Genomic DNA, 25,661 nt, shown 5'->3' with positions numbered 1-25,661 from the left:
TGCCAAGTCAAAACAAAGGTAGTCTGGACTTGCCTGAGAACCAAACAAGGACCGAAATTTGATCAATTATAAAGAAAAACACTACTTTCCTCTCCTGGTTTCCACTGAAAGTATTCAGAAGACAGAAATTATTTGGATTTATGTGGCTGGCAACAGTGATAGGAAGGATATAACTCCCAACACTTGTAGTTGAGAACTTCTGTGCTGGGACACCTGAAGTTAATTCAATGGCACGTTTTCCCACACCATTACATCACCATGACTGCAGATGAGCAGGAAGGTCCCTCTGGAGCTTACTGCATTTGCTTCCTGGCTTGGAACAAAGTCAAGAGCAAGGTTAGTTTGGACCAGCTGCATCCCCACCAGCATTCAAAAGAGGCAGATACAAAGTGATAATGAAAATTAGCAAACCAAGCCAACCCCACGAAAAGTTGGATTATGAGTGGATGAGTTTCCACCCATTGCATAAAGTCCATTAAGCAGCAATGTTCTCATTGGAGTTCATTAAAATTTCAGTGAAATGATTCTGCAGTTTCTTTGCACGGTGCCAGGATGAACACTGAGTTTACAGAAGGCATTTTCTAGTGCTTCTCGTTGCTTTTAGAATGACATCAAGCTTTTCATTTTATTTTCCTTACTTTCCTGTGCTGCTACTGACAGAAAGGGGAAGACCAGTCAAGCAATGGTAAGGCAGAAATTCATCCAGTGTGAAAAAACAAGGTTCATATGTTGTCATTCAGCATGAAATTACTTTCACATAGTAGTCTGTTGCCTGGATGCATATTTTTTCTTTTGCTGAATATGCACATTATCTTGTGGACTCTGAACAAATGAAACCTGAAAGATATTGCTCATGATTACTTCAGCACAGACTGTAATCAAAACCATTTTTAATATTGGTTCTTGATGTCTTCCTTATATAATTTGATTAGCTCAGTGACTTTTTTCTTTTTTAGATTGTGGTAACAGGAAGTAGAATACAATAGTGAATACCTACTGCATTCTGTGGATTCTTAATACTTTTTGTCCTTCTAAACATAGGAGATTTTTAACCCAATACCTGCAAATCACTTTAAGTTCATTTTGTCTAGAAAGATAAATATGAGTGCTATCAGCTGTAATACACAAAATTTAAATCCAATCCATAGGTTTTTCCCTTTAAAGGTAGGTGTAAATGACTGCAAAAGTTCATTTACAATAATAGGAACACTTATGATTTATTCTTTCTCTGACTTCCATACCAGACAGAGGGTTTAAAACTGCACCTCACAAAAACGTTTTTACATACACTCACTTAGCAACACCTTTTGTGGGTCCTATCTTCAGAAGCAGGGTCTGCTTACAGTACTTGAAGATGTGGCTGGGCACGGATGTGGGGTTCAGCAAACCTCCAGACAAATATTCATTTATTGGAAAAGGTCAAGGATTCAGTTGTGAAAGGCTGATGAAAAATGGTAGAGATCCTTCTTCAGCTCAATATTCAAATAATGCAAAAATCATGGTGAAGTAGAAAACAAAACAAATCAAAACACAAGTTTTTCTAAAGGAGTTTTCTAAAACTACAGGCCCTTTATACAGCCCAAAAGGATGATCTGTATTGAGGCCATATGTCTTTATACCAGTGTGGTACTACAAGACATCAGATCCTCTGCTCTACTTGCACAGGTTTACTAGAAGTAAGTTTACAAGTTTCATAGACTTCTTTCTGCTACCCAAGTACAATTTGTAGAACAAAGAAAACATACATGTAAACAAGCAAACTTGGAAGCAGGTAATTTTTCGAAAAAAACTTCTCCAAGACTTTTGCTGAGTTGTAATGTGGTTTTGTCATTTGGTAAGACATGAGACCAATATAATCTTATCTCATAATATCTTTCAAATATCCATCTGTGTTGTTTGTCTCCACTAAGAATTAAGGTTGCGTAGTAATTTACAGAGCATCTCAGTGCTCCCTGTTTCCTCAGGTTCTGCTAAGGTTGGAAGTCTGTGGATGGATGTCTCTCATAAGCCTTCTGCCAAAATTTCAGAATGAGCAATGGAACCAAAAAGGTTTTTACCCACTTAAATGTGAAGCTAGATTAATTTTTTATCATTATTTTGGTTTTTATGGCATGAGTTGCTAAGTGTCAGCACTTCCTTTCACTGAATGGAATACAAGGCCCAGGTTGTTACATTGTAAGAGCATGAGTTCAAACTTAGTCGACCTTGGGTTTTGCCTACTTTTTAAACAAAATTTGCTAAGAAAGGATGCTTCTGGGTTTTTATGTTACAGAAAGGTAGCAAATATGCTCAGAAAAACAGATAAATGACCCTAGTTCTGGTACCAGAAAAGGCAATCAAAATTAATTGGCAGTAAAATAACTGACAGTTTAAAATGACAACATTTTTTTCAAACAAATTTTCAGCCTACTAGTAGCATAAGAGGGATATCAATGTGTGGATCTTTTCATAGCTAAATATAATCTTACTTTATGAGATCACTAGTCTGAACAGTTATGTTGATGATTTTATTGTTGTCTCAGTCTTGCCCAAGTCTGGAAACAGTTAAATTGTTCTGCTTTTGGGTAAGATAAACATTTAACAAAGTCTGATGTCAGAAGGTCCCAGAATGACAATTCCATTGTCACCTTCAGTTACACAGATGATTCCATTAATTCATGTATGAGCTAGAGCATACTCGATATTGATTTAAAAATTGATAGTGATAGGAATCAAAAAAATGCCTGTATATTTTTCCTACCTGTATACTTGCAGATTGTGGACAAAAATCACTTTTTCAAAATATTAAAACTCTGCAATTGTACTATTTCGCTATGAGTTACATCTTCAATGGTTTTATGGCTTTTTCCTGAACCCTCTCTAGTATGTTCACATACTTCCTGAATTTTAGAAAATGGCATTTGGAAGGATGGGGTGTGGGTTGGTTGTTTATTTGTTGGAATCAATGCTTGCAAAGTTTTCTCTCCTGAAAATGTGGTTTACATTGCTCATGCTATATCACCATCATAAATGCTTTTTCCATCCTAAATAAAGTAAGCAGGCTTTATTAACTTTCATTAATTCATTTTGAAAGGCTGTTCCAGAAACCTCCCACTGTAAACTTATTTCCAGACTAAGTTGACTAATGGTCAGTCTATATTTTTGGGGAGTCTTTTTGCTAGTCATGTTTTCTGTCTTTTATACTTCAGTCTCTCATGGATCATTATCCCCTCTCTGTGCCTTGAAGACAACATCCTAATCCTTCAGTGTTTAATGCTTCACCCTTCATTTTGCTCACTCAAATAAGGGAACTCTTTTTCTGCTCTTTCCAACCAAGGGTCCCAAGGATACAGAATCCTGCAGCTTCTGACTTCAGGCATGATGCAGCTTGCTCTGCCTCCTGAGTGGAATTTTCAGAGAGGACAGAGAATGGTTCAAGGAGGCTTACCCAAAGCATCTCCTGGACCACATAAGCTCTAGGAAATGAAAGCAGCACTTTCACTGTGGGTGTTGCAAAACGAAACAAAAAAAAAAGAAATGGAAATGAAAATGAAACCTTACGAAGTCTCATTTAAAAAGTTATAAATAGCTACTATCAGAGGAATTCTTGAGTTCTTGAATCTGAGTAAAGATCCCCCCTTTTCTTATTTTACTAAATGTTTAAAGCATTTAATTTTGTAGTTACTCATAATTTACATTTAAGTGGAAATTAAGTTTACTACAGATTCATCATCTACATTCTGGCTGATGTGCTGCAAACTATATGACCCACAACCTGATAGAGCCCTCTTCTACCCCATTTAACCCAGATACAGCAATCTCTCTCAATACTAACATGTAAACAACCCTGTCCCTTTAACCACTATCATCCTCACACTTCCAGAAAAACAAACTTTATCAGGCAAATTCAGATGCAGACTGCATTGGCTCAAGCCAGTTCTTGTTATCATTGATGCCCAGAACTGTCCCCCACTTTTGCAAATGTGAACACCCAGGCACTTCACATAGTTCTGGGGTAATTTTTCTTTTGTCAGTGTCCTGTTTTTACTCCTAAGGACAGAAGCTCATGCATAGTTTATTTCTGGGTGGGTTTTTTGTTTTTTTTTTTAACCCCAGACACCATTTTTTATCAGTTGACATTAAGACTCTGTCTTGGTAGCCGAATAAACAGACCTGTCTATTCAATCTTGGAGTAATGAAAACTTTTGGCATAGAATTTTTGTAGCACAGCTGTTTGCTTCACATTACCTGGTTCCTTACTTTATCCTGGAAAATCCTGAGTGGCCTCTGCCAACAGGAAAAGAGGCACCTTATTTCAAGAAGGTCTCTCTTGCCCATGTGTGGCCTAGGCACCATGGACAGAATAAACTGTGGGTAGTTTATAAAGATTAAAACAAAATTTAGAATAAAAGGTACCCTTCAAAATTTATGTGGAATACATATTATGCAAGAATAAAAAATATTCATGCTTGCAGCATGGAAAAAAATGTTCATGTTGTTGAACCCGTATCTTTCCTTTAGTTATGGCACATCAGAATCACAGAGTCATAGAAATGCTGAGGTTGAAAAAGACCTCCAAGATCATCAGGTCCAACCAACAACTCAGCACTGCCCTGTTCACCACTAAACCACGTCCCCAAGTGCCAGTGCCACACATTATTTGACCATTTGCACCTCCTTACCCAGTAGCCAGATTTCTCAACACTTTTTGGCCTTTATTATCCAAAATCTTCACCCCTCTGTCAGACATGGTTACAACTGGCACAAAAGCAAGATCAACATGAAGAAACTAAAAATAAAAACATCTGATGGATAAAATATCATCATGTCCTCCTGGTCATTTGGGGCTGATGCCCAACGGGAAAGGGCATTTGAAAGCATTGCTATTGTACTGGCCTTAGGCTGAGATGGCAGATTCAGATTACATATCGGGAAAAAAATGTTAGGGTGGTCAGACATTGGAACAGGTGGCCCAAGGAGGTGGTGGTCACCATCCCTGGAGGTGTTTAAGAGGCATTTGTATCTGGCACTGGGTGATGTGGTTTAGGGGTTACAGTGGTAGTGCTGGGTTAATGGTTGAACTTCATTATCTTAAAGGTCTCTTCCAACCCCGATGATTCTACGGTTCTATATTTAAAACCATTGCAAGAACACACGCATTTGGCACAGGTACAGGCCGTTCATCAGGCTCTGCATGACTAAGCTTATGTGAGCATCCAGCTCACAGCACAATTCGCGTCCCAGGGCGTCGTGAGGCCCAGCACAGCACAGGCATTTTAAATTTTTTATTGTTTCTCTCACACGGCAGCAGCACACGGGGAAGGCAGGCAGGCACGCCGGGCAGCCCCGCCGGGGTGTGAGCAGGGCGGGGCAGGGCGGCCGCCCCGGGGCCAGCGCTGCGTGAGGGACAAAGCCGAGCCGGCCGCTGGATGTCGAGCACCATCTTGGCCGCCCGGGGCGGCGGCTCAGGAGCCGAAGGTGCCCCCTCAGGCGCGGCCTTTTGAGCGGCGTTCACTGCAAAGCACGGCCGGCCCCGCACCGTGCCCGCACCGCATTGTCCCCGCACGCAGCGCCCGCACCCCCCTCACGCGGCCGCACCCGCGCCCGGCGCTCCCCCCTCAGCCCCGCGCCGGCGGGCGGAGAGGTAACGGTGGGGAGCCCTTTCCGGGGGCCTTTCCTGCAGGAAACGCCCCGCTCCGCCGGCGGCGGGCAGCCCTCCCCGCAGCGCCCGCCCCGCCCCGCCCCGCCCCGCTCCGCTCCGGCGGCTGCGGACCCGCCCGGAGGAGCAGGAGGGGCCGGAGGCGCGGCCCCGGCGGGCGGAGGGGGCGGGCGCCGCGCGCTCCCCCCGCGGTGACAGTTTCTAGAAGCTCGTCCCGGCGTCCTTTGCGGCCCCAACATGGAGGAGCTGACGGTGGAAGTGCGCGGCTCCAACGGGGCCTTCTACAAGGTACCGGCGGCGGGGGCGGCGCGGGCGGCTCCGCGCCCGGCGGGGCCGGGGCCGAAGGGCGGCGGGGGAGGGGACGGTGAGCGGGGAAGGTGCCGGGGTGCGGGGGGTTTGGGGCCGGGGGCGGCGGGGATGGAGCGGGGCGGCGGCGGCGGCGGGGGGGCGGCGGTGACGAGGCTGGTGAGGGCTGCGCGCAGGGGAGGTTCGTGTGTGGGGAAGGCAGAGCCCCGGCGGGGCCGGGGGGAGCAGATGCGCTGCGCGGGGATTCCCTGAGCCTTGTTGTTGGGAAGGGTGGGTGGGCGTGTGGGGGGGTTGGTGTTGGAAGATGCACGGGTTTTTGGGTGGTATGGGGTGAACCGGAGCGATAATAATGATTTTTAAATATTTTAAATTTTTTTTTTTTTTTTTTAAGATTTCGGGTTTATTTATGCCTTCAGAAATCTTGTTTCACCATCACCCTCCCTGGAATGCCAGGATGGTACAGGATCAATGCAGAATACTCTCAGCTGTTGCCTGTCAGTCATTTTCCCCTAAGCCTGGCTTCAGATGTTTAAGAATCCCAGCTCTTTTTATGGCAGTAGGCTCCTGTCTTCCTCTCCAGAAGGGCTGATTGCAGCCAGTATTGTGAGCACGCAGCGTGGCTGTGTTCTGGGAGGATTTAATCTCGGGACTCTCTTTAGCTATTGTGCCTAACCACATGCACAGTGTGGTATTGTACAGGCAATACTGCACTTGGTGTGAGGGTGTCCCTTTTAATTCCCTCTCCCCCCCCCCTTCTGAAGTTCCTGTGTGCAGCTGTGGATTTGGCTTGGGAATCATGTGGTGATTGTACAGTATGTAGAGGCAGTTGGGTGTAAGGGATTGTAACCAGCTGACTTCAGGAGTTAGTTCTTTCGACTGGCCAAGACAAATGGGAGATATTCTTAGGAGGAAAGAATGCAGTGGGGGAAGCTGCATCCCCTTGGTAAGAAACCCTCTGAAATGTTTACCAAAATCGGTAGATAATAAATTTTATACATTGGATAAATTTTTGGTTGAACTTGGAAGTATCACACAGAAACCCACATCAGAATCATTTGCATCTAGAGCAGGATGCTCCTAAATAGAATTGATTTTCCCCCCCGACCGTGAAGAAGCCCAGAATTTGGAAACACTTTTCTTAGCTTTCCATTTTATACCTTGTGGTCTTGGACAACTTTCCAAATGATGGATCAGCTGTTCTTGTGCTTAAGAGGAATTTCACACACATGGGAGTATGAGGTGTGCTGAATTTTTGGACTGAAGGGACCCATGTACACAGAATTTGCTACAATAAACCTGATTTAAAATCTGCAAGGATGACATCTCCTAAGTCAGTGAGAATTATCAGACTTGGATTAGCACCATTATGTGTTTTAGCTCTGTGAACAGTGACTTTAAAAAGCAGAAGTTTTAATTAAAAATGACATAATAGCTTTGAGATTAATGAAGTGGGGATTAAGTCCAGTGATGGCATCTTCATGGTGGATGAAGGCAGGTTAGAATGATTGGATGCACAGTAATCAAAGCCCCAACTCAGAGTAATCCACTCTTAATGTGGAGGGGGAAAAAACACACAACTCCCATAAAAAAAACCTTCCCAAACCAAATCATTTAAACAAACACAATTTTAAAAGATTATTCTTGTGAGTTAAATGCAGTGAAGTGTGTGTGTCAGTGACTCCATTTTGTGAGTCTTACTCTTGAGGAAGGCAGAGGTTTTGCATTTGTTTTGGAACTAGGTAACACTCCTAGGTCACTTGCTGTTTAAAGTGACCTAAAGCAAAGAGGTGTGTCAGTCTCTTTTAGGAAGTGTCCTATTTTAGGCACCAGTAGCATTGATCATTGCAAGATAATGTCAAGAGGCCCATCTTTTCTGAGCTGTTCTATGGAAGGTGGCAAAAGTTTTCTGAAAAGAAAAAGCAGAATTTGTGAGATGGGATGAGATTTGATGTTTTCCCTTAGACCAGTCTGATTAGTTAGCACAACATAACCCCATGAAATTGAGATCAGAAAGAACCTGCTCTGCCAACAGAGATAAAAACCAAAATAACTGTGTAAACAATTACATGAGAGATTTTCTTTTAATGAGTTGTTACTGTGATCTGCAACTTACCTGCAGTAGAACAAATGTAGTGGTTAAATCTATTGGAGCATTGCAGTGGGTTTTCACTATTTACTAGAGGTATGACCATGGTGGATCGTACTCTTTATAATTTCTTTAGTTCCTCTAATAATTGCTCTTCAGTTTTTACAGGGAATTCTTCATAAGTGTAGGAAGAACATACATGATATGTATACGCTATGGTTGCAATAAATTAGTATGGAAAATTAATGTTCTTTATTAAAATTCATGCATCATGAAAAGCATTTTGAGTTTTCATGTATCAGTGGACAGTTATGGTAGATCCTAAGGTAATTTAAAAAAAATTATAAGAGAAAGCGTGTTATGATCTTTTTAAATTTTATGATCTCTTTAATTTTAAACTTGTATTTCTAAATCACCAAACTAATTTGTGATTTCTTGTTTTTTTTTCATTTGCTTTAAAGATGTAGTATAATCTGGAGAACAGGACAGCATTTACCGTATATTTTATTCCATATTCTCAACCATTACACAGCAGAGCCAGTGTTCAGCCACTTCCTGCAGCTCAGAAGACTTTGTATATATCACAATATTGAGTACCCATTCTCTTTGGAGAGCAGATGGCACTGGGGAGGGGCTCGAAATGGTTGTGGGCTGCTGAAAAATGGGGAGGTTTGTGCTGTGGAACAGGGGAGAACAGACAGGGTTGCTGAAAACCACTGGTTAAGGGTTTGCATTTATTAAAGGTGCTGTGAGAGCTTCCTGAGAGTAGAAAAGTTGATGCTTCTTAGGTGAGGACTAGATGGCAGAAAAGTTTTTGTCTTTGGGACATTAGAGTAGACTTTTTTAATGTATGGAATGGTCAAAAATACCTGGATTTCTTTGGCTTCCGAATGTGTTGAAGAGAATGAAAGCTGACTACTCCCAGCCTTGTCTTGGCCTGCTTGCAGTGTTTTCAGGATGATGCTTCACTGTGTCCTTAAGATGAAGAAGTAATTCACAGAATCACAGATGGCTGAGGCTGGCAGCGACTGTGGGAGTTCACCTGGTCCACACCTTTGCTCAGGTGGGGCCACCTAAAGCCCATTGCCCATGTCCAGATGGCTTTTGAATATCTCTGTAGATGCAGACTCTACAACCTCCCAAACAACCTGTGCTTCTGCTCAGTCACTCTCACAGTGGAAAAAAAAAAGAATTTCCTGACATTCATCTAGAAATTCCCATGTTCCCATTTGTGCCATTGCCTCTGGACCTGCCAGCTGTGGAGGGTCTTGGAAGAACAAGACAAAAACTTCTGTTTTACTCAGTGTCTCCATCAGCCTTTATGTGCACACTTGTATGCAAATTAAGAGCCTGGTGATTCACTTTATTTATGATTTCCCATGTCAGCTTCCCTGAAATAAGTTGGACCTTACAGTAAGACCAAGGTACATAAACTGAACATCAGATCAGTTCCTCTGACTTGAGTCTTTCAGTGCCATCTGAACAACTCTGGAAGATCCATTGTGTTCTTCCTTGTAGGGACTTTGTGCTGGAAGATGGGCTCTGGTGTGCTGCAGGCTCTTGTGTTCTTTAAGTTCTACAGTAGTAGCTGTTCAGATTATGCAAGAGGAAAAAAACCCCATGAATTAAAATAGAACTCAACCTTAATTTACAGGTTCTGAAGTGCTTCCTTGTTGGCCTGTTCCTCTTTCAAGAGGTGCAGTTGTTCTGGTAACAGGACTAAGCAAAGTGCTGGTAGCAGGAGTTGGCATCAGCCTCAAGGCAGACACAAGCCAAAATATTACTAAGGGGAGAAAATTATGAGTGAATAGCACACACCGTTTCTGCACATATAGAGCCAAAGCTTGATGAGCAACTCTGGGAGAGAAAGTTTATGCATCAATAAAAATATAATTATTTTTTTAAATTTTTCTTACAATTTTTAATTAGTGGCTTTGCAAACAACTTGAGTTGCTCTGAGTGGTTTTTAGCTTGATGGCTATTAAAATAGGAAATTGTCATTAGTAGTGTAGCTTACCCACTTTTCATACCCAATTACTACACCAGGAAACTGTAACTGGAATGACCTTTGTTTTTTCTTTAAAGATCTCGACTGTGTTATAATTCTCAGCATTTTTTTATTACATCTAGCCTTACATCTATATGGGTGGGAAATTTTAGACATTTTAGAGTTGTTCCTGATCAGTTAGTTGAAAGTTGGTGTGGAGTCTTGCAAGAAGTAGCTGCAGTCATTGTTGCTGTTGATGAGCTGTTTCTTGAGCCTTTTAGGCTGATAGAAAGGAGATGCCAGAGGGAATGGTTATTGATTGCTGAGGTTGGTGATCAGTGGAGGGTGTCTTCCAGAAGTTTAGCCCTTTTGGAGGATGCATATGAAGCAGTGTAAGTAATGAGTCATGGAGACTTCCATGAGTAAGCCCAAACCAGGGGATTCAGTGCTGAAGCTCTTGCACAACTGTCAGAAGTACCCTTGAATATACGTGTGGTCATTGTGATTGTGGATGGAAATAAGCAGTGATGTCATAAATAAAACTGTGGTTGCTAAAACTGATGTGATAGTTCAGGATATTTTTCTTTCCTGATACCTGCTTGTAATGTTTGTGTTTTGCAGTAAGCCACAGCTGCTTGCTTTTATTAGTGCAACTAATCACTTGCAATGAAAATAATATCAAGTTCAGTCTTTCTTGTCCAGTGGTTTGATTATTTACAAGTTTCCTTTGTTTGCTTTAATTTCTTTTTTATTCCTTTGGGGGCTCAGCATGATCATCACTTAGTAATAATTATTTCATGTGTTTGTTACATGAAACAGTTGTGTTTCAGTGTTAGAAACACTAAGGGTTCTTGGATCTGAAAAGGAGTGAAAGGCTTGGTAATTGGATATAGGCTGCTTGACCTTTATGTCACTGGTTCAGAAACAGTCCGTGGTACCAGATGCTGAAGTGTTTGCTGTTTGAAATTGGCCCAGTAGTGGGTAAGGTGATTTTAATACAGTTTTAGTGTGCAGGTATGCATGACTCAAAAGCCAACACAGTGGCTGTCCCTGGAAAGAAAGTTTGCAGCTAAACTAACAGCACCTCATTTTTAGATTAGATCCACCCTACTTGGGGGTCAGATAAACTTAAAGAAAGTAGGATACAGAGGGAGCTTGGATTGTGTCTGCCTGTTTTACAGATTTTGTGACTTTGCCTAGAACTGGATTTAAAAATAATAAAAAAAAAATTGTGTGTGCATATGCACACACAGCCATACAGTTCACTCTAAGGGCACTTCAGTAAGTCTTGATCCGTTTATGTTATCAGCAGATCCTAATCCTAAATCCATGGGCAAAACCCAGGTAAAAGGGAAAGAGTGTGTGTGGGTGTCTGTTATGAAATGAGGAAGTCTCAGCTGCAGTGATTTTGGTGCAAATGATTGGTTGAGAGTTTCCTGCCCTGTTGTTCACCCCGCACACCCTGTCCAGCCCTGGGCGAGATTCGCTGGGTCTCCCATCCCCTCCCTCTGCAGGTGCTGGTGTTGGGAGCCCGGCTCCTGCCAAGTGAGTGGCAGAGACAGGTCTGAACCCAAGAGCCTGTGGAGCCAGCAGGACATTAATAGCCTGTAGTACAGTACAGTCCCCTGTCCTCCTGAGCTGGGCTGCTCCAGCCAGGGCATACGTGGACTGCCAGAGATCCAGCTCACAGCACAAACGGAGTGACTGACACTAATATCTGGACAGGCCAAATCAGAGGTCTGGCAAGATGAAGTCATGTCAGTTTTTCTTCCCCTCTTGCCCTCCACAGATTTGTGTGTCGTATAAAAGATGCACAAAGGTTATGTCTAAGCTTACTTGCTGATACTACAAATCCTCACTCTTTTTGTTGCCACTGTGTTTATTGATGATGCATTTGGTGGTCTCCTGTTAGCTCTGCCTCGTCACTGGAGGTACATGGAGTGATACGTAGGAACATAGTACTCTTCAAACTCAGATACTGGCATTACCTGTCTTAGGCAGCACTACTAAATTAAATTTCAGTAATGGAGGACCTTGTTCATTAGAGCAAAAGTTAAGGTTATGCATCATTACTTAATTTAGTAGAGAATGTTTTTGATACAGTATCAGGTATGACTAGTGCAAATCTATTTATATAGGTTACCTCACGAATAAAGAACTTCAAAACTCCCTAATTGAAACCCAGGTTATTTACTTTTCTGTTTTATGTTCATCACACCTCTTCTGGAGAAATTCTTCTGAATTTATAGGATTTATTATAACTTTTCATGTAGAAAATCTGTTTTGTGTTAGTAAATACTTTAATATCACACTTTTTTTGTAAAACCTTTTTTTTTTTTTTTTTTTAAATTTAGTAATCATAGACTCTATGATGACTTCTTTAAAAACTACACTAAATCTCATCCTGACATGCATGAAATCTCTTTCTGGTTTTATCTGGAAGTTGTGTATACAGCTGATCATGTGTATAGTCAGGGTTGAAGGTAGGAAAGTCGTACGCAGGAAGTTTTGCTTTCAGAAAATGTTCTAATGATACTTTTGACATCCTTCTTGACAATAATGAAATAATTTCTTAGAAAACTATTTGAAAGTCACATTGAATAATCATTATTTCTAGTTCTATTACAAATGGACCATACAGTCCATAATACCTCATAGACTGCTGTGCTTCAGTTGCTGTAAATGTGATTTCATCCCCACAGCTGTAGAGAAATTTATAATAGTAGGAAGTAATTGTACAGTTAGACTTTGATCAGACTTTTCAGACCTCACAACAATAAAATTAAGTAATAATTATATAATTTTATTTAATACTTTACATATGTGCAATTGTGACCTGAAGTGCATACTTGATAGATGAACCTTGATTATACTAGGGAGTGAAAGAGTTTGGGAATACCAAGTGAAAAAGCTGTGCAGGTAATTCCAAGGCAGTTGCTGCCTACGTGTCTGCCAGCAGTGAGTCTGCATTGCATTCTCCTGTGGGAGGGAAGAGCAGTGTGCACACTTTGAACTGAAAGACTTCCTTCCGTGAAGGAGTTCCTGAAACCCACATGGTGGTGTAAAATGTACAGACTCTTTATTGGAATTTGTACTCTAGATTTTATTTAAAATTGTCCCATGTTTCTGTTTATGCAGCTGATGTTTGTGCAGTGTCAGCTGTTGGGCTGCTGAGAGCCACATCTCTGCATTACTGTTCCACTTCAGCTTTGGCATTCTTCAGTGGGACCCTAGCTTGAAAATTGGTTGTAACTATTAAACCTGTGTGTAACTTACACAGAAACCCACACTTCACCTGGTAATGGGCTAATTGTCTTAAATCCTCACAAGTCAATGCAGTTAAATTCCTTTTTTTCACTTCTTTTGTTTTATTAATGAAATCTGCAGTCAGTGGATTAATGACTTTCTAAACTAGAAGACCAGATTCAGCTATGAAGTAAAGTAAAGCAGCATAATGAGGCAGAGACTAGTATTGAATCACAGACTCTTGGAATGCAGATAAATGGCTGTCTCTGGGAGGGAGTTAATCTCTCCCTGTAAATGCTGCTGTCTGTTGATAAGTTGTCATGTAGCAGAGTGCTGGACTGCATGAAGTTGATTCTCAGTGCTGTGACTTCAGTGTTTTGTCCTTGTATAGAGTTTGGATGAATTGTAGCAGAGTAATTCTTGGTTTTGTGCACTGTATGCCATGTTAATTTGTCCCCATGCTGGGGCATGTTTGAAGGGAACTCTTGGTAGCATAAATTTGGGAGAAGTTCTGCTTTATCTCTGTTGCTGGCTTACACATGCTTTAGGCAGTAAAATTTTTTATGCTCTTTACATATTTAAACAGACATAACTTTATACTCCCATCCAGTTTCCTTGAAACTGAAAGTCCCTGATTCTGGGTGTATTTTACTGCCAACTTTTTCATTTGCTTACCTTTCAAAGAAGGAGATTTGCCTGCCTTCCCTTGCAGTGGCAGGATGGCCTTTGAGAGGGCTTATTTTATTAGGAGCACACTAGGTGGTTCAACAAGATGATTTCTGGTGACCTGCTTTGTTGAGGGTTACCAGTGTGCTTTCTGCTAGAACCAGTCTTTTGTGTTGCTGACAGATGGGTTTGAGGGAAGCTCAGGGAGCAGAAAAGCAGGTTTTGAGCAAATGCTTTCAGAGCACTGGCTGAGTATGAGCTCAGGTAAAAGGAGATTTGTTTTTATAGGCCCTTTGCAGCCAGCTGTCAGTGTGGGCTCCTTTACTGTCTGTCATTACATGGAGGGATCTACTGTGTCAAAATTTATCTTTCCCTGAGCTGACACATAATACCTCAGTGGGCTAGCTGCTCCTTGCACAGCTGAAATATTCTTCGTCCTCCTCAGCTGGCAGTTTCTTAAGGGGATACAATCCATTCAGCAGATTCCTGGAACTTGTCTTAACATAGCTATGCAGCTTTCTTACTCCTTTAAAACTGCAGGGTCCTCCTTGACCACCTCTACTTGGGAAATACCAGGCAGGAGTAATGTTCCTTTTATCTTTTTTTTTGATTATTTTTTTCAGCATGCCTACCTTTCATAATAGAGAAATGTAGCAGCTTAATTTCTGCATGGATACGTGGGTATAACTCTGTGAGGTTGATCTTTGTCTTTAGGTTTTTGGCACAGTCAATGCCCCCTACATATAAGCACAAAAAATCCATGAAATACTGTATTCTCTTTGTTTTCCTGGGAGGTCCTACAGGCATTTGGCCTCATCCAGTCCCAATTTAGTACCTGAAAGATGATACCATAACTGTGTGGCAGCCTCTACTGCCAAATGTGATTCAAACTGGTTGCTTGTACTGCTCAGAGGGACAGTTGTTTAGGATTCAGTTTGTGTTGGGAAGAACACCAATGAAGCAAATAGTGCTGTGCACAGCTATTTGAATAATTGCTCTTGCCTGGACCTCTCTCATTTTGTTCCTGTAAAACACCTGTGCACACCTGGGGGTAAAGTAAGAAACTCTGGATAGGGAGTTCAGTTGTAAATGTGCTGGTCAGATTGAGCAGTCATTGGGAGCAATCCCTGTGCTCTGCACGTCTTGGAATAGGCAGCTAAGAATATCAGCAACCTCGTGCAAGGAGTGGGAGTGTGTCTTGGAGCTTTCCTAAATTGGAACCTCAGTGTTAGTGGTGGTTTTGGCTCAGTTTCAGGCTGTATTGAAATTGCTGCCTTTTTGATTTCACATGCATTCTTGTAACAAAAATGTTTTTGTTTTAGGGATTTATCAAAGATGTTCATGAGGACTCCCTCACAGTTGTATTTGAAAACAAGTAAGTGTTTTATTTTTAAAATAATCATTTGAATATTAGGTTATTTCAGTTTTGTACTTCTGCTGATGTTTTTTGTTTAATTGTTTTGCCTTTAAGAGGAAGCCAATTTCATTAGATACAGTTCTAGAAGTACAGGCTCACTATTCTGTTCAGCTTCCATGAACTGCCTTCTTGAATCTATATCAGGATTCAGCTCATCAGTTACACAGTCCTATACATCAGTCTGTACATTCTTTGATATCTTTAGTGATGCCCATAGATGTGATAGCCAAATTTAATTATCGTAGGAATCAGTGGCACAGGCTTGATACTCTTACACAAAAGCAGAAAAAGGTGGAAAATACCAAAGTACTTAAATCAGCCATTCTTTGTCTACTCTCTGGAATGCTGACCACTATTCTCAACCAGAGAAAAGTAAAAATATCCTGATGGTGATATTTTTCTTTTAACTATTAGAAAGATAAATATACATATATATCCAGTCAAAAGACCTGTTGAGTGAAAAAGAGTGCAGATCTGTTAGCAAATCCTGAAGAAGATTTATCCATGAGGCCCATTTCATTTAATATATAAACACAGCAGTGCTGCTAGGAACTTGTGGCAAGCCAAGGATAATCCATGGGATAGTAAAGTACAAATGAGTACCTGTTGTTCAGCATTCTGACTGATAGCTCTGTGGATTACCTGGGAGATTCCAGTGCTAATTCCAAATACTCTGTGAGCTACATACTCTTTCCTGTTTCCCTTCCAGTTACTAGGTGGAGATCCTATAAAATGTGTCTGCTTTTGATGTGAAAATTGTTAGTAACCTTTGCCAGGTCTAGCCTGTAGATCAGTTTTGAGCCTTTCTTCAAGAAAGATTGCTGGGTAATAAAGGTAATACTAGGGAGCGTGCAAGTGTGTCTTTATAAACAGTGTTTATAATCCCAGGTGTGTATGTGTGTGTACATATATACATGTGTGGAAAAATAAATCCTTGGGGGGGGACATAAGTAATCCTGGGGTTTACCCTGCAAAACCCAGTGTTTGTTTCTTTCTAGCCTGTGTTTTCTAGTCCTTATTTTATGAAAACGGTTAGAAGATGAGGTGGCAACCGTGATTTATACTAACACTGAGGTGGTTATGGAAGCTGTATCTGTCTCCTAGGTTTTCATACCCTCACCCCAAAACCCAACAAACAGAAAAAAAATTAAACCCTTCATCTTATCCATGGTCTGAGAAGATGTGACAAATCTTCAGTTTCATCTTCAACATCCATATTACTTTATAAAGAAAAGTAATTACTTCTCTTAGCATTCAAAGTATATACTTTCATATCAGAAACCAAGTAAGCTCAAGGAAGTGCCAGGGGTTTGCAGCAGGAGCGGAAATTGTTGGCAAACGCATTTCTAGTGTTTAGTATCCATGTCATCCATGTGTTTTACAGAAAGTCTGGCAGCAGCAGCCATGTTTCAAAAAGGATGGGCTGCAGCATATGTGGAGTGTTCTGTTGACTAAAAATAGATCTGATCAGGATGGGTGTACACAGCCATTTATTCTGTGACGTAAATCTGATCAATTTTTATGCTTTTTACAGAGTTAAATTTGTAAGGGCTTTAGGGGAGCTGAAGTTGGCAAGAGTGACCTGCACTGAGAGCATCAGTGTTGTGATAGTGATTATCACTAGCAAATACACTTGTCTACCCCACAATAGGCAGTCTAAACTGTCACTCTGCACTTTCTGCTGTTAGCCGATTGTCAGGACCAAACCACTACACTAATCTTTATCTACAGCTGTTGTAAGGTTCCCAAAGTTAAGTGTACCAGCACAGACTGTTAATGATGATTTTGTGGCCATAGCAACACGCAGTCTCTGGGCAGGTAGCCTTAATTCTTTTAAGAGACATTTTCTGAGGGTAAGGAGGCAAAGGAATGAATGCAGAAGCTTCAGGAACTGGAAACTTATTACTGTTAGATAGAAAATTGGATCTTGAGGTGTAGTTTCATAGAGGCTTATTGGAGTTTGAAGCAGCTGTATTGAAGGAGAGGCTTCTGTGTTGTAAGAAGGAAGAACCTCCCTTTTTTGTGATTTGTACCCTGTAGTTCAAGCATCAGTTCTGTCAGATTATCTTTGTCGGTAGTTTGTAGCCCATCACAAGTAATTTCTTAAAACATCTTGTTTTGCATTTCACCAGTGAGATGCTCCAATTCTGGACTTAAAAAGTTTTGCTACCAGAACTTGGACTCGTATTCTGAGAACTGAGCCTTCTGTGCCCTTTTCCACTGTGCACTTCCTCCACTGGCAGGGAGAGGAAGGAAAAACCCAAACCATGAGATTTGTAACCGTTACATTTGCAACAAGAGCAGTTTAATTGCAACTGAATTTTTTTGCCAGCCTCCTTCACCATTTCTCAGAAATAGAATGTGATTTGATTAACATTTTGTGGCCAAAATACCTTCCAGCCTCAACAAAAAGCTATCGTTGTCAGAGAATCCTTAAGGATGGAAAGGCTTATGCTTGATCCTCTGAGATGAAGTCCAGCTATTAGTCCTGCACCATGATGTTCACCACTAAACCATGTGGCCAAGTGCCACATCCATGTGCCTTTGAACACCTCTGGGAATGGAGATTGCACCACCTCCTTGGGTAGCCCATTCCAGTGTCTGACCACCTTTTTAGTGAAGAAATTTCTCCTAGTATCAACCAAAATCTCCCTGGCACAACTTGACACCATTTCTTTTCAGGTCCCTCTGAGCCTCCTTTTCTCCAGGCTGAGCCCCCCCAGCTCCCTCAGCTGCTCCTCATCAGATCTATGCCCCAGACCATTCACCAGCATCCTAGCCCTTCTCTGAATGTATTCCAGCACCTCAGTAATAATCTTCATGCATTTTTGTTGTTTTTCAAACTATAATTGAAAGAAAAAAATTATTATAATGTCTAGATTAAAACTATATGATATGTAACATCTTTATTAAGTGAGGTACTTGAATGTAAGCTGTCTTTTCAGACCGAACATGTAAATGTATCCATCTTCTTATCTAGAAAGTTGCAGAAGTGCCCTTTGCTCCTTATGCTTAGACTCATTCCACTACTTTAGGCTGCTCTGTCTGCAGGTTGTTAAAAGTAAGCAAATGACTTGCAGTAATCCTTACTGTTCCAAGTGGTTGGTTCTGATTCTGTTGGTGTCTAATGTGAATCAGATGGGCAGAAATGCAGTGCTTTGACAGATACCGTTAAAAGTCCCTCCGATACTCTAAATTAATAGGGGTTTTTTGAAGGGTCTTTTTTCCCCTGATTTTATGCCAACCTGTGTAGAGTCTTTAGTTGGATTTCTGACTAAGAGCGAGGAACAGCTGATGGCATTCTGTGACATTCACAGAGTAGAAGGAAAAGGAATTTCAGGGGAGCACAGTGGATTTAATTGCTCCAGTAGTCTTCATAAAATGTGCTGAAAACATACAGTTCTACAAATAAAATACTTTTGTAGAGCCAACTAAAGTAAAATAAGTAGTCTTGCTGTATAAGAAAGTAAACCTTTATTTTGTATGGCTAGAAATAATTGGTATTGATAGGCAGATATAAAGATATGTTACTGGGGAACATCAGCAAGTTTGCAGGTGGAAAGTTTTGTTAAAGATTGGAGTCACATTTTCCTGGAATACATAAAACTTTGGTGGTAAGCAATTGAAATTTAAATAGGAGGAGAAGTGGGTGAACCCCATAGTGGACTGCAAAGCTGAGCTCATATCTATATATGGGCTCTATGACTTGAGCAGTAGGAGCGTTAAGTACATCATATAATATCTTTCACTGGGGTTTTATGAAAGCCATTAGTTAAATTTTTCAGTTAATTTCAAAATTTTGTCATTAAATATCTTCCCAGAGAATTTTGTCTTGACATGATTATTTTGTTCCTTTGGTTATAAGATTTGCTTTCTAGCAATAAGGAAACAGGCCTGATTATATGGAAAGAATGAATTTTAGTGAAACTCAGAATTCCAAAATTAAAATGCAGAAAACGATAGGAAAGTTTGAGAATTAATGTGTAATCCTTTTTCAACTTCCAGTTGGCAACCAGAGCGCCAGGTGCCCTTCAATGAAGTCAGGTTACCACCACCCCCTGATATCAAGAAAGAAATCGGTGAAGGAGATGAGGTGGAGGTGAGTGAATGCTGATGACCTGTCCTCATCTGTGATTGTCCACTCAAGGCAGTGGTGAGGGTTGTAAGAGCATTACCAAGCTGAAGGTTTAAAATGGAGCATGTGTGTCTACACATGGGTTTATTAGAATTTCAGTGAAGCTGTGACATTTCAGTTTTCCCACAAAACTACCAGTGGAAATTTTTCAAAATTTAAAACTTAAAATAGCAGAGAAGGTTTTAATTCTGACACAAAATCTAGGCAGTTTTCTTTTTTGACCTGGAATGTAAAGTGTTGGAAATCTTTGATACGAAGATGTAAATAAAGCTTCTCTGATAACAAGTTTTAACCCAGATGAAATGTCTAGTACAGTCTGGAAGGAAATTGTGTGAATTACAGTGCTCTACAGAGAGAGAGTGTTAATAGGAGTGATGTACTAAATCTAGAAATCAAAATATGCATGTTCTGCTCCCTGCTCATTGTAGTATCATTAGTGATTTAGTTTAACTTCTGGGTTTTTTTCTGTACATGTCCCTAAAATCAGAGTAATGAGTTTCCTTTCCTGAGGATACTTCATAGTTTTGGGCAACTATTCTAAGAAATTCTTTCATTTTCAGGTTTATTCTAGGGCAAATGACCAAGAACCTTGTGGCTGGTGGCTGGCAAAAGTTCGAATGATGAAAGGAGAGGTAAATTATTTTAAAACTTAATGATTTCATGCTTTCATGTTGAATACAGTCAATAGAAGTTCTTTGTCATGAAAAAACTCTGAATAAAGTACTACAAATACAAAAACATGAGAAAAGAGAATTTTAAGTTGAGACCACTTTGGAATGACCTTTGCTGCCTTGCACAGCAGAGGGTCTTGCCCTTAGAGCTGAGCAAGTGACTTCCATTATCAGCAGTTTAATTGCTTGAAGGACTGAAGGCATGCACAAGGACAGGACTTCTAACAAACCTGCTTTGTGGATTGAATTTGGTGCTAAATATGAAGTAAAGCACCTGCAGTTAAAACCTGCTTATAGTCTGCAAATTAAGCCTGCTGTAGCTATTGCTCTGTGTGGCTGTGGGTTGGTTTTTTTGTGTGTGTTCTTACTGAGTGTAGTGGAAGGGCACTGCTTGTTTTGCTTTCACATATGTCAAGTTTTTATTTTACCATAAATAAATGGTTTGCAGCTGCCAAGTAAATTGCAGATTCAGACACTTGAGTGTATAGAGCTGTGGCAGCGTTTGACCCGGTCTCATTAAAGCTTTATTTTGTGAAAGGACAGCAAGAGATTTGAACCTCATTGTGGGAGGAGTCCTGTGTTTTGATGCTTCTGCTGTAGCAGATTCCTAAAACTAAAGGAAGCAGTACTGAGAAAAAATAATTATCCAGTTTCTAATATTGTGTAAAAACTCAACAAATACCAACTTCTGTTGAGCTCTGTAAGGACAAGGTGGTAGTAAACACCTACCAAAGGAAGATTTTGTGTTTTGACCCTTGCGAATAAGCAGCTTGTTAAGAGTAGAAGATAAAAGGAGACAGACTGATTTAAATGGTAGTTTGTCATTTGTGGCTCATATGCTTTTCTTAAATGTCACAGAAATTTGAAATTTTGCTATCCATTACCTTGCTGTGCTACTAATTTTTGGAAAAAGTCATAAAAGTAAAATTTTTAATTCTGATTTTAATTTCAGTTTTATCCAATTCCTAATTTTCTAGTTTTTACAGGAAAAAATGGTTTTTCACCCTCAATGGCCAGTGTAAGCTTGTCAAATCAGTTATTTTAAGGAATTGTCCCTGCGAAGAACCTCACAGTTTGTATTGGCTTCTTTGTACTGTCTTTAACATGATTCCATATTTAGATGTTTTCCTCAGAGTTAATATGAAATTCACAAACAACTCATTTGTCTAATGATTTGTTGCTTTGGGATTGTTCTGATATCCAGAATTATCTTTAACTATAGAAGTTAAGTTTTTAGAGGACGTAGTGGTAGATCTCTTAAATTTAGTTGTAGTTTAGTGATTATTGTTCATTATTATTAGTTGGGATAATAATGATACATTGATACATTTCAAAGCAGCTTTATATAATTAGGATGATACTTAAACTAAACTTAAAACTTGAAATTAGAAAACAGTGTGTCATGACCAGAGTGATTTGTGTTTTCTGGATACTTAAGCAAATTGTGTTAAGACAAACAGATAACAATTTTGAGGAAGAGGTGAATGTATTGTGGCACCCCTAAATTGCATATAGGTGGAAGGGAGGGGAGGAGAAGGTTGCCTCCCTAACACAGAGCCAGGCTTCAGGGATACTGTGCACACAAGCTTCTTTAAACTTGTATGTGTTGGGTAGAAGTGTAGGAGTAGATTATTGGTAATTTAAGTAGTCTTAGTTCTCTTGCCTTCCTCAGTTTGGCAGTGTGTGTCGAAAAGATTGAGTTTTTATATTGATTTTGATCTTACATGATTCCCAGGTAGTTTGTCCATTGAATCAGTGGATTTGCCTTTGTTTGTTTGTTTTAAAGTGGTGCAGAGTAGAGATTTCTGTGAATAATTATTCTTTGTTCATTATTTTCTAGAATTAGAGCTCCAGTAAACACTTTGGGTTTTGGAACTTGAACTGAACTAAACTAATGAAAGTATTTGAAAGAGAGATGGGCATCAGAAAAATCAATCCAATTGATTGATTGCTGTTGTGGGGGACTGAGACTGTGCTGATAACAGTGCTTTGGCTTCAGTGAGGCAGCACAAGGGTGCTGAAATACGTCCAGGCTCATTTGTGTAGAAATGTATCATTATATCAACTTTTAGGGTTTTGTTTATATATTCATATTTTGTGCTTCCTTGCTGATGCCAGTAATGTTACTATGTATGTCTTTGTTGTTCCTTGCTGAAGTTACCATTCTTTAAAAAAACTTTTGCAGTTTTATGTTATTGAATACGCTGCTTGTGATGCCACTTACAATGAAATTGTCACTTACGAACGACTCCGGCCTGTGAATCAGAACAAAACTGTCAAAAAGAACACCTTCTTCAAATGCACAGTGGATGTTCCTGAAGACCTGAGAGATGCGTGAGTAGCTCTGCACACTTCAAGAAGGCTTTTACTTACTGGAAGTGGGAGAAAAACCCACTTGGCTTCTATTTTAGAGGCTGATTTACAGGTCCATGAAGAACCTTAAGGGTGGTTATGGCTGCAGTAGCTCATTTAGAAACTGCTGCCTGGGACCCCTGCTGAGCTTTCAGGGTAAGGACAGAAGGCAAGTTCTCAGGTGGGAACTTCATGCCTGTACAGTTGATTCACTTCACAGTGGGCCTGTTACTGAGACTTGCCAGATAGCCATGGTGCTGTAGAATCCACAGGGAAACAAGCTCTGGAACCATGTTAGAGAGAATGGGAACTTCCCTCTTTCTGAACAGTCCTTGCCATAAACTACTGAAATGTTCTTGGGTCTGATTATGTTATTACATGTTCAGTTTTGATGCAGCTTGTTGAAATAACAGTCATTTTGTCTCCTTAGATGTGCTAATGAAAATGCACATAAAGATTTCAAGAAAGCTGTGGGAGCATGTCGAATTTTTTATCATGCTGAAACTGCTCAACTAATAATACTGGTAAGTAATTGCTTCTATGTAAATGTTGCATGAATTCCCAGTATATTTTTTATAGGAAGTATATAGCAAGCTCTGTGTGTCTAAGGAAAATGGTTTAACTTGTCAAGCTATGTAAATTGTGAGAGATTCAATATAAGCAGATCTGTTTAATCTTTGGGGGTAAGGCCTCCAATGCATACAACCTAAATTTAGGAGCAGCTTTGGGCTTCATTGTTTGTATGACTTTTGGCATTCTCAGCGGAGTTCCATTTCACTGATTTTAGCAGGTGGCTCAGAGTAAATCATCTTGCTCCACTCTGGAGCAATGGCTTTCCCTTTGTGCTGTGTTACGCTGTGCAGTTTGACCCACAGCTGGGTTTCCACGTGGAGAGCTGCACCAGTTCAGTGGAGGCATTAAGGAATTGTTCACTTAGATGCTTTTGCAGTGCTGTTCTTACTGCATTGGCACGTCTCAGTTTTAGTTTTTCTTCATAACTCCATTTACTTAATATTGTCCACTTGAACCTCACTCTGCAGGATTGTGTTGCCTGATTATTTCCTTAGCTCTCTTACTCACGCAATGACAAGCATGTATATGGTAGAAAGATTTATTGGGGCAACATGAAGGGGAAAGGGTTACTGTGTAATTCAGCAGCAATGTCTTTAATATAAAATGTGTTGTGAGTGAGAACAAGTAGTTGGTGCTGCTGAATTTCTTGTGCTTTGTTTTGAGGAAGAACAAGGTTCATGTAATCTCTAGAAATTGAGATCATGTTTATGACTTAGTTTCAGTAGGTTCCTGATTTATCCTTTAAATGTGTATTTGCTTACAAAGCCAAAACTTAGGTTCCCTCTCTCCTGTAGTCTGCCAGTGAAGCAACAGTGAAGAGAGTGAACATCCTCAGTGACATGCACCTGCGCAGCATTCGTACCAAACTCATGCTGATGTCAAGAAACGAGGAAGCTACAAAACACTTGGAGGTAAAGCCACAGCTTGTGGCTCTTGTTGCTTGAAACTGAGCTCAGAGCAGTGCATTACAGTGAGTGCACGTGGATGAGTCTTCCTTTGTTTTCCCCTTCAGTGCACAAAGCAGCTTGCTGCAGCATTTCATGAGGAGTTTGTAGTCAGAGAAGATTTAATGGGACTTGCAATAGGAACTCATGGCAGTAATATACAACAAGCCAGAAAGGTTCCAGGAGTTACAACCATAGAACTTGAAGAGGATACCGGTACTTTCAGAATCTATGGAGAGGTAAGGGGGGAACTCTGTATGAATCCTTGGAGCATTTCTCTCTGTACCTGCTTTTAGAGTAGTGAGAGCTGTACCCAGAATTAAGAACACAAAACACCTGAGTTTTGTGTGAGTGTATTTGTGCATGTTGACATTGTGGCAGCTTCTACTGCATATATTTGAAATACAAGCCTTTGTTGCAGTGGTGACTTCCATAAGGTGTATTCTGTCCTAATCATTCCGTTTTGCTGATGCACAAATGATGTAACTGCACTGTATATCCTGGGTCAACCTGAGAGAAGTATCATTTCCTGCTATTTGACTTGATCATGGGTTTGTTTGGGTTTCTTCTCTCCCTCGGAACCTTATTGGTTCTCCTCTTCCCTTCTCTTTTTCATGTGTGTTTTGCTGTGTGGTGTCTGCTCCTTTGACCTAGCCAGGTGTGTTAAAGTATCTATTGCTTCTAACACTAATATTTTGGCAATTTAATGCTGGCTTTGGCAAAATAATGATTTGCTCCAAGTTAATTCCATTTGTGTGACTCTTCTGAATCTCACAACTACCTTGAAATGTAGCTGGTCCTTGGGCAAAACAAGGATCCATTGAAGAAGCAGAAGGCTAGTGACAAAAATGCACTGTCACTAGGGCCCTGTCAGAACATATTTTGAGGGTTTTTATCCCATGTTACCAACTCTACAGGTGCCACTGAGTATCTGATGTTAAAACTTCTGGAAATATGTGGTTGTCTCCTGTTTCAGGGATCTGAGGTCTTGAATTCTGTTCCATCTGTGTCAGGAGTAGAACCTGGTTGTGATCAAATATTCAGATGAAGTCGATCCTGTGGAGAGGAGGTCAAACTTCTGTACTTTAGAGTATTCCTGAAATTCTGTGTCCTTTTTTTTGGGAAATGCTTCTAGGGTATCAGGGTGACAACAGATCCTTCTTTGATCTCCTACTGCCAGTAAATTGCATCTCAGTTCCTGAGGAAGAATCAGACAAGTTGAAATGCAGTGTATTCCAGTTTTGATCTCTTTCGTGTGAATGGTGTGATGCTGGAACTCGTGGAAAGGTTATGACTGTCACCAGCCTCTTACAGAGGTGCACAGCAATGATTACAAGTACCAGATGCCCCCTAAATAAAAATGCCTTTAGACACATCCGGCCTTGTCCTTCCTAGAAGCGATAAGTGCTTCTAAAAATGCCAAGCAGCTTAACTATTCCACATGATAAGGGTTTCAGCATCTGGCTACACTTGCCTATTCTTTTTGCCTCTTTTCAGCTGCAGTGGGCAACCAGCCAGGCCCTAATGGCTGAATGCACAGGCAGACAATTTCAGGCTGAGATGTGTGGGAGTAGTGAACCGGTGTTGTTGACATAGCAGTCGCAGTGTGAGGGTTTCCCATAACTGATGTTTTGCATACA

The 25,661-nt window shown here is 40.7% G+C and overlaps 1 protein-coding gene across 2 annotated transcripts in view; it reads left to right on the top strand.

Moving 5' to 3' along the window:
• The first annotated feature begins 5,794 nt into the window (after positions 1-5,794).
• The window catches only part of FXR1 (FMR1 autosomal homolog 1), a 33,517-nt gene continuing 13,650 nt past the window's right edge, over positions 5,795-25,661 (top strand). Inside the window, exons 1-8 of one of the 2 annotated variants that reach the window (XM_069024162.1) lie at positions 5,795-5,926; positions 15,252-15,304; positions 19,352-19,445; positions 20,042-20,113; positions 22,338-22,486; positions 22,935-23,028; positions 23,872-23,988; positions 24,090-24,260. In XM_069024162.1, coding sequence (XP_068880263.1) covers positions 5,876-5,926; positions 15,252-15,304; positions 19,352-19,445; positions 20,042-20,113; positions 22,338-22,486; positions 22,935-23,028; positions 23,872-23,988; positions 24,090-24,260 — 801 coding nt within the window. In that variant the 5' untranslated portion in view covers positions 5,795-5,875. The remainder of the gene's footprint in view (positions 5,927-15,251; positions 15,305-19,351; positions 19,446-20,041; positions 20,114-22,337; positions 22,487-22,934; positions 23,029-23,871; positions 23,989-24,089; positions 24,261-25,661) is intronic. The other variant, XM_069024163.1, reaches the window with a different exon arrangement.

The sequence above is a fragment of the Aphelocoma coerulescens genome, chromosome 9 (assembly GCF_041296385.1).
Source record: "Aphelocoma coerulescens isolate FSJ_1873_10779 chromosome 9, UR_Acoe_1.0, whole genome shotgun sequence".
Taxonomy (NCBI): domain Eukaryota; kingdom Metazoa; phylum Chordata; class Aves; order Passeriformes; family Corvidae; genus Aphelocoma; species Aphelocoma coerulescens.
This window is presented reverse-complemented; position numbering and strand designations above follow the sequence as displayed.